Genomic DNA, 9,510 nt, shown 5'->3' on the forward strand with positions numbered 1-9,510 from the left:
CATTTTTTTCTACATTGATCTTTTTCTTTTGGAAAAGAAAGTTCCAAGTCCATGGAATGAGAGGCACTCTCATGGGGAAACGCGGGAAGAAAGGGATCTAAGGAAAAGGGGTGATATGAAAAGAAAGGAGGAGGGGGTCAGATAGAGACGGGACAAGGTTGGAGAGATGAAGGAGGTTGTACGTATGAATGTTAGGCGTAGAATTCTTCCTGCTTGTCCGGTTTCTGGTAGGTGACGGTGGCTTGTTTAGGCTCCTCCAATGTGTAGCTGCCTTCATCTTTCTTTTTCATCCGGTAGACGAGTAACATTACGAGGAATGCTGCAAAGAGTGCTCCGACTACACCTCCGACAATCACCGCTGGAGAAAGAACAAGAGACATTGATTACTTACAGCATTTCAAATTAAAATCACTGTGAACACTTCAACAACAATTATGTTCTCTCCCACCATCCATAAATAAATGTGTAAATGTCTCTGGGTCAATGACAAAAAAAAAGAGTGTTCAAGATAAAGAAAATGAATTTAAATCAATTTTTAATATCTTTTCATATGGTTTCGAAAAAAATAATATAATATATTAACAAAACTGCTTCACAGTTTATTTTTCCTAAGAAATAATAACAGATTATAATTTATAATTTATACAAATATTAATAAATCAATACAAGTTTAATTCAGAAATTAAAAACACTATTTATAAACTGCATTTTAAATGTATTTTTGAATAAATCAATAGGACAATAAATATAAAAATAAATTAAATGTCATGACATTGACCCCTTTTTTGAAAATCAATCAGAATTTAGGGGATGCAATGCCTACAATAAGCACAACTACAAATGGACTCTTCTGAAAGAGACAGCTGATAATCAGTTTCAATGATGTTTTTGAACCAAACACTCTGCATGATAAAAACCAAACCAACAAAAAGACAGAGAAATAGAGACAAACAAACACAAAACACATTTAATCAAGGCAGGGAGAGTTTTGAGTCTCTCTAAACTAAAGGCTAACTGCGAAAATTAAAAATGCAAAAAACGAGCTAAAATCCAACTAATTTCACGCTATAGCCTGTGACTCCTACATCTTTACCTATGACCAGGAAGTCTGCAAATACAAAGGCAAACAGTCCCCCAATCAGAACGGCTGAGGAGAGAGAGACAGCATATCAGATGACAGAGAGAAACAAGAGGGGAGATGGAGACAGAGAGGCAGCAAAACAAACGAGGAGAAGGTGAATGTGAACAAGGAAAAAAGACAAGGAGCTGAAGACCGTGTTCTCCACAGAGAGATAAAATAACGCCCACTGGAGGCTCTTGCTTGAGCTCATAAGAGCAAAGCTGTTATTAAAGGGATAGTACAGCAAAAATTTAAAATAAACCCATATAAATAATTTTTGGTTGAACGTTTCTTTAAACAACTGTTTCTCCAAACAAAATACTCCTACTAATAATACTGCTAACAACTAATGACTAGCTTTTGTGAAATCCTATTTCATGCTTGAAACTTGAACAATATATATATACACATTACTGTTCAAACGTTTGGGGTCAGATGGTGGAAAAAGTTGTTTTTCTTTTCTTAAATAAATGACTACTTTATTCAGCAAGGATGCATTAAATTGTGACAGTAAAGTCACAAAGTGACAGTAAAGACATTTATAATGTTACAAAATGCTTCTACTTTAAATAAATGGTGGCCTTTTTAACTTTCTTTTCATCACAGAATCCTAAAAAATCAAGGTTTCAACAACAATACTAAACATCACAACTGTTTTCATTGAGAACTCATTGATAAAACATTGATAATAATAATAATAATAATAATAAAGTTTCTTTTTTGAATACCAAATCAGCATATTGGAATGATTTCTGAAGGATCACGTGACACTGAAGTAATGGCTGCTGAAAATTCAGCTTTGCCGTCACATGAATAAATTACATTTTAAAATAGAAATGGTTATTTTACATTATAATATTATTTCACAATTTCCTGATTTACTGTATACTTATTTTCTTATCAAATAAATGCAGCTTGGTGCACAAAAGAGACTTCTTTCAAAAAAAAAAAAAAAAACTCACCAACCACAAACTTTTGAACAGTAGTTGAAATGTTAAGCTGTACAATAATGCCATAAAGTTTTTCCACTTATAGGGTTTTCAGTTCAGTGCAGTCTATAAATCTTATAAGCAACAGGGAGACAAACAAAACATGTACAAAAATAAAAGATATATACAAGACAAATAGACAGACAGGTTCAAAAACAGAAGCCAAATAAATAAATAAATAATAGAGAGACTGAAGTGGGTTGTGGAAGTGGTTTTTTGGACGTCAGGCATCGCTCACCTATCAAAACTTCCTTCCTCTCAAGGATGTTCTTCTGTGGAAGTTGAGCGGCTGAGCTTCCAGCAGCATCTACTGTGTTACCAGTCAGATCTGGTTCTCCTGCCACGCCAGTCGCCCCTTTGCCTCTCCCGATCTCGTTGCCTTGGCGACCTTCATTCTCGCGGATTTCAAAATCACCACTTGGATTTGGTCCTGCAACTTCATTATTTACAGTTTCATCTGGTGCTTGTGTCTAAATGAGGAATAAAAAAAAAGGAAAGAAAAAAATGATAACCCTTCACAATTGCACAACAGATCATGTGTAGCTGAAACTGCTGACCGGCTTTTCTGTAGAAGTTCTTGGTTTTAATATATTATAAACTTGGTTTGAGAGAGTAGAACTAGCAAAGATGTCTAAACCATCTGATGAAAGTGTGGTTTTGATGCAATATGCACATACCAAATTAATGGAATTAATTGACAAATGACATTTATATTTATATATTTATTTATATTTTTGTCTTAAATGTCCAAAAACCTTTTGGGGCCACTGCAATAAGAGCATACTTACAGAGCAAATCTTTCATGCCAAAAACAATAATGGAATTAGGGATGCACATTACCATATCGATTATTGGCCAATGTGAGATATTTTTTTAGAATGTACCCATACCTGTCGACAATGGATATTTAACTGCGCATTTCCACTATTTTAACATTTAGATTGCCTTTGCCAACATCTAATGCTCGCTTAATCTTTAAAACACGAATAATTTAATAATACTGTACTCATAAATAAATGTAATCTTTCTCAAAATAAATATCCATTTTTAAATCCGTTTGTACATTTTTAAATGTTGTGCTGCCTAAATTCACTTGAAGCATTTAATGATTTTAATTTTTTGAGTTTTATGTTTCATTTAAGATGAGATCATTCTTAAATTAAGATAATTTTAATATCCACCATTTATTAAAAATAATTAATTGCTATGCATTGGCCAGAATTTTCATATTGGTGCATCTCTTGGAATATTATTTATTTGTTAGTTTATATTATTTATGTATGTATTTATTCATTAATTTAAGACATATGGAATAACATAAAATTGTAATATCTTCCTTTTATATAAAATATGATTTTCATTTTTCATATCGATGCATCCCTACATGGAGTACTATTTATTTATTTATTTGTTTGTTTTTATTTTAAGATATATAGATAATATAAAAATGTAATATCTTTCATTTATTAAAAATAATTACTGGCTTATCTATATTGGCCAGAATTTTCATATGGGTGCATCCTTACATGCATTATTATTTTTTGTTGTTTATTTATCTACTGAGGACTATCTAACCTGTGTTGTGCTCATCACTGAACGAGTGCTGCTCTCAGTGGGGGCGGCTCTACTGGGGGTAGTGTGTGGTTTCCGGGGGTGCACGGGGGCAGTGCTCGGAGTGGTCGGGGCAGGACGTGGTCTGGTTGGCTTAGCAGTGGTGGACTCAACGGTGGTGGGGATGACCTCAGTGGTTGTGATGTCATCTGCTGTTGTCTCCGGTGTGCTAGATGGCTCTAACATGATGGTTTCTGTAGTAATGTATAGATCCTCCTCTTCTTCTGTGGTGGCGAGGTCCTCCGGGTCACTAGTGGCCACTGTAGTCTCACTCAGTGTGGTGGATGAGTCCACGAACACTACAGGAACATCAGTCAGCCGGGGGGCAACCGTAGCTTTGGACCTCTCTTGTTCCTCCTCTCCGTCTTGCACTTTATCAGCATCCAACCTTATTACGATCTCAGATTCCTGTTCTCTATCCTGTTCCTTCGACTGTCTCATTTCCTCTTCCTCAAGCTCCTCCCACTTTTTCTCAATCTCCATCTCCAATTTGCTGTCTCCGTCTACATCTTGTCCCAAGCCACTCTCACGTTCTACCTCAGGTGGAGGTGGGCTACTCGGCTCTGCGGCGGGGGAGGCTGAGGGGGCGGGGCCAGTGGCCTGTGTGGTAGAAAGTGGGAGGGTCTCTTCTGTAGTGACAGCCACACCTGCTGCAGTTGGACTAACATCCATATCTGGAACTGGAAACAGCAATAAAAACAAGGAGATCAATACTCACAGCCATTTTAGAGCGTGTTAATGTGTCATATGATACCTAGCAAAAGCATCTGCAAGGCTTCAAAGCAACCTTTAGATTGGTCAGCCCAGGAATGTGAACATCCCCATGGCAACACATGAATAAAATATCAATAACCTTGGTAAGAAAAAACACATGCGCACACACTACAAACAAAAGAACAAAGCAAGCGCCACTGCAACACACAAACTCTGCTCATAAAGCGCACACACATAGTCAATGCTTCTTTAACTACAGCCATTCTTATGTCCCAAGGGTTGATTTTTATTAAAGCTAACTGATTTCAACAGATAACACATAGTTTTTTTCTTTTTATTAAATGAAGGCCACATTAATATTGTCTTAGAAACTTTACCTTTATTTTTTGCTGTTTTATGTTTCAAATGCTTTATGAATAGATTTTGTTTATCCTTGACCTTGATGTTTAATCTTAAATGATGAAAGGCCATCATAACAATAAATATATTTTAAAAACTATGATAATCTAAACAGGGTAAAATAATCAGAAACTACTTCAATGTTTAGTTAAGATGTTTAATTTATATAATCTGGTTTTTACACAAATTAATATTACAAGTTGTGATGTCATTTTTACCACGAGTTGTTAGTTTAAAGGGAAAAAATGTAAATGTTACCCTTTTTACATCTGATTTTTTTATCTCTATTTTTGATATTCATATTTTTCAATCAATTGCAAAAACTACGTAAAATATTATTTAAAAGTCTAAATTTAAGATATATAAAAAGTTTTATCTATGAAAATGAGCTGTTTATTCCATTTTAGTCCATTTAAAATGTCATGTTCACCTCAGAATTGTATTAAACACAATACATCACTTGAGACGTGAAATTAATTTCAACAAAATCACAGAAGTCTCTTGTGAGATATTTATGTCCCCTGTTAAATAATGTTAGCGGCCAAATTAAACAATGTGTGAAAAGCGTGTTTGAAGAGAATCTATTTTCTAAATGACCACAGGGCCAAAAGTGCTCTAAAGAAACACCCAAGCACTAGCGAATATTGGCAGTCCACACCCAGATTCCTGCTGATTAAGTGATCTTATTTACAGTAATCTGATTACTGAGGATCAGATGATCACTGACAAAGACACACACACATGCAAATATATGAAGAAGTGCTCTTTATTTACAAGAAAAGAAGGGTGTATTCTACTGTGTCTGTGGGCTTCAGTTAGCAGAGGCTAAAATAAATGTATGAAGTTGTGGGAGGAATGTGAGACAGAGGGGCTGAGAGAGAGAGAGAGAGAGAGAGAGAGCAAAGAGAGAAGCAATAGATGAAGAGGGGGATAAGGCGTTGAGTTGTGAGAATTATACCAGCTGGTGAGGGGATTGGAAGCCCTGGCTGGACTTTTAAACAAGGCAGCTGTGACCTCTTAATGAGTGATTCACACTCACACGTCACAAACACATCACATATCAAACTCACAGCCAGAGCCGGATCCAGAGAATAAGTCCTCATCGTCGTAAAATTCATCTCCAGAACTCTCATCATCGCTTGGTCGAGATATGCGACTCTGTGCCTTAAAACAAAGAGAAAAAGAATTCACAAACATTTATGACGTCAACCTGTGCAAATCTACCACAAGTGGAATGATTTAACAGTACATTATTTCAAAAACAATATCAGATTCACTGTCAGTGTGTTCATGTGTAAGTGTGAAGGGGTCTAGCGTGGGGAGACGTTTCATCGAGAGGCCCGTTGCTAGGGGCAACACTTGCCTTTAACCCAATTTCTTAAATAGGGATGAAAATTCAGCAGAAAAAGAGCTCTCGACTGTCCTCAGACCCAACGTGTCACATAAATGAGAAAATTGGGGCCATCAAATACACAAAAAGCCTAGGTTTGCAGTTCACATCAAACATAAAACTTTTAGAGGCTGTTTCTGGCAACAAATGTCCTTTAAAAATATTGAATGTAAGTATAGTCAGCAGCCAACCTGTTCATAGTGGCACTAACCATTGGTGTAAAAGCACTTCTACCCCCTCTTCTGTATCATTCTTTACTCTTGTGGTGGCTTTCCTTCCCCCCGCTCTCATGATTGGTTGGTCTCCATTCCGGCAACACCCCATAAATACTCAGACCCATAAACCGACCCCATGCCCTCCCGGCAATCCCGCATAAACACACACACTGGCCCCAAAATGCTGTCAGTCATCAGCATGCACTTAAGCTTAAGAACATCATACATAAAGAGACACTATTGTAACCGTGCCCAGTTCTGTATCTGATCTAATTACATATTACGCACATAATGTCTATTTATGTGCCTTCATGTTTTGCACTGTAAGCATGTGTCATTCACAAACGGGGCAGATATGTACATATATATTTTAATACATTATATTTATGTATTTGCTTTGAAATGGATTAAGAAAATTTGATAAAGTTTTACATATTTTTCAGAGCTCTTTACTATATTTAATAATTCTTATTTATATGCCCATATAACAATACACGGCAATAATTTAAATATATACATACAAGTAAATACATATTATATATAATATGTATTTATAACATAAATTACAATGATTTTATTTAATGTTTTTTAATGTAAAGTCTCTTATGCTCAGCAAGGCTACATTACTTTGATCAAAAATACAATAAAAAAGTAATACTGTAAAAATGATTACAATGTTTTCTATTTCTAATATATTTTAAAAAGTAATTTATTGCTTTGATGGCAAAGCTAAATTTTCAGCAGTCACTACTCCAGTCTTCAGTGTCACAAAATCCTTCAGAAATCATTCTAATATGCTGATTTGCTGCTCAATAAACATTTCTTATTATCAGTATTGTGCTGCTTAATTTTTTTTTGGTAGAAACTAAAGATTCTTTGATGAAAAGAAAGTTTAAAAAAAGAAACAGTTATCTTTTGTAACATTATAAATGTCTTTACAGTCACTTTCGATCAGTTTAATGTCTTTCCTGAATAAAAGTTTTACTTTCTTTAAAAAAAAAAGTTTGTACCAGTAACCTATCTCTGTCTTGATGCTCTCATATTCAAATATAGTCATGAGACAAGGAAGGACCTTTAGGGCATTTAATAACCTGATAAAAAGGACATTTAAATCACCAAAATATTCATGATGCATAATGTTATATTGCCAGCAAAATATATGAGACTATTGTGACTATATCAGCCCTTTCTAGTGCCAAACATATACTAGCAATCTGAAGCAATTCCAGTTATTATTCTAGCCATTTTATCAACTAAACCAGCTCTAAATAGTGCTATGGATTTGTGCTGATCTTTTTTTAAGCACAAAGTGCATGTGAACACCGGGGAATCAGATCCCACTGTGCATCAATCTGAACTGCTATTAACCACAGGCCATTCACCAAATGCAATCAAGTCTAATGCGATTTCCTCTCCAACCTGTACAACACTCAGAAATACATGCTGCAGATGCACCGGATCTCCTTTCCAAATCACATACTGTATGTCTCTGCAAAATCTGCTGCTCAAGATGCAAGGCTAAGCCAGTATGCATATTTGGATAGATTGTGTGTTTGTGGATGTCTGTGTTTCCTCCCCTGTAATGGTGGGGTTGGTTTGTGGTGTAATTTGGTCTACGATCTGATTAAGGGGTAGAATTGGCTCGCACAGCAAGGGTTCTTTCACAAACAGTTTGTGTGTGTATGTGTGTGTGTGTGTAGAGATAGAGAGGGGGTGTGGGTAAAAGCTTTTTAGAGTGAAATGTAAATATAACTTCCATCTGTTTGGCAGCACATAATGACCAAGAAAAAAAAAGCACAGTAGGGCTACACGATTATGAAATGCCAGTTTTCTTTGATATTGCAACCATGATTTTTGATTTTGATTAACAGAATTTGCATTACAATTACTTTTTTTTTTTAATATTTCTTTGAATAATTATAATGTAATTATAATGGAATGAAGTAATTAAAACTTTTCATAAGTAATCGTGGCAGCCGTAAACACAATTTCGATTATTTATTTGTATAATTGTGCAGCTATAACGCATTCTCTTTCTCTGCCAAATTTGATGTTCTGTACTAGCTTCTTTCCAGAGGAACAGCTGCGAGAATGACGAGAGATAGAGAGAGTGTGTGGAAGAGAGAGAAAGAGAGAGGGAGATCACTGTGTAAGTAAAGTTAAGAGGTGAGTTGGTCACTAGGTGATGACCTCACTACGAGAGTCAAACACACAAATATCTGAAAGCACATCTACATATGCCATTTAAATACAATTACAAAAAAAAAAAGATACATTACAACACCTCCACCTATAAAACATCTGACCCTCAAGTTTAAACTTTGTCTCTTGAAATGCATGTTATATACGTGTATGAAGTGGACAGCTGTTTCTGTGGGACAATCCTTAATCCAAACAGCAAGTGATCCCATAATCCCATGGGATTAGGACCATGTCGGATGCCCATATGGGTAAAACGCTGTGTGTGTCAGTATAAGAGCTCCTCCATTGCATTCAAGTATTCAGCATTTATGATGCGGTGACAAAACCTAACCCTGGTTTAATCAACGAAACTGGGCACATAACCAAATTATTATACATTTTACAAAAGTAAAATACTAAATTTAAAATCAACAGTAACCCTCTTTAATTCATTAATGTGCCATATTTGAAAGTAAAAAAGGATATTAAATGAGAAACAATTGTAGGGCAGAGCTAGATTACATAAACGTATACGAACATGAATTGTATATGAATTACACTTTTTAAATTTATGTTATTAAATATTGTTAAAAATACTATTCTATGCTGTACTATATAAATTAGGGGGGGAAAAATTCTGATTCATGCTCCATGTAAGAGTCTTTTTTACTCAAACATCAAACAGTGGCTTCGGTGTTAGAAGAGCTCTGAACTTCGTAATAAACGATTTGCTAGATTGGATGACCAGTTAAGACAGTTTTGGCTTGGGTTTTCCAAGCGTGATGTGGGGAAAGTGCCTGGAAAGCTTTCTGCTGAGAAGTTGCCATGGAAACACTTTCATGGTATATTATCCGAGTCATTACCTCTCTTCCCACACGACAGCCAGCCTAC

General features: G+C 35.5%; 1 protein-coding gene across 1 annotated transcript in view; it reads right to left on the reverse strand.

Annotated features, from left to right (window-relative positions):
• Window positions 1-26: 26 nt before the first annotated feature.
• Window positions 27-9,510, reverse strand: part of LOC107696563 (syndecan-3-like) — a 26,572-nt gene continuing 17,088 nt past the window's right edge. Inside the window, exons 2-5 of the mRNA XM_016496973.1 lie at window positions 5,904-5,997; window positions 3,685-4,400; window positions 2,348-2,579; window positions 27-358 (exon numbers count right to left, since the gene is read on the reverse strand). Of these exons, the coding sequence (XP_016352459.1) occupies window positions 192-358; window positions 2,348-2,579; window positions 3,685-4,400; window positions 5,904-5,997 (1,209 nt within the window). The 3' untranslated portion in view covers window positions 27-191. The remainder of the gene's footprint in view (window positions 359-2,347; window positions 2,580-3,684; window positions 4,401-5,903; window positions 5,998-9,510) is intronic.

This window comes from Sinocyclocheilus anshuiensis, unplaced genomic scaffold (genome assembly GCF_001515605.1).
Source record: "Sinocyclocheilus anshuiensis isolate Anshui unplaced genomic scaffold, SAMN03320099.WGS_v1.1 scaffold590, whole genome shotgun sequence".
Lineage (NCBI taxonomy): Eukaryota > Metazoa > Chordata > Actinopteri > Cypriniformes > Cyprinidae > Sinocyclocheilus > Sinocyclocheilus anshuiensis.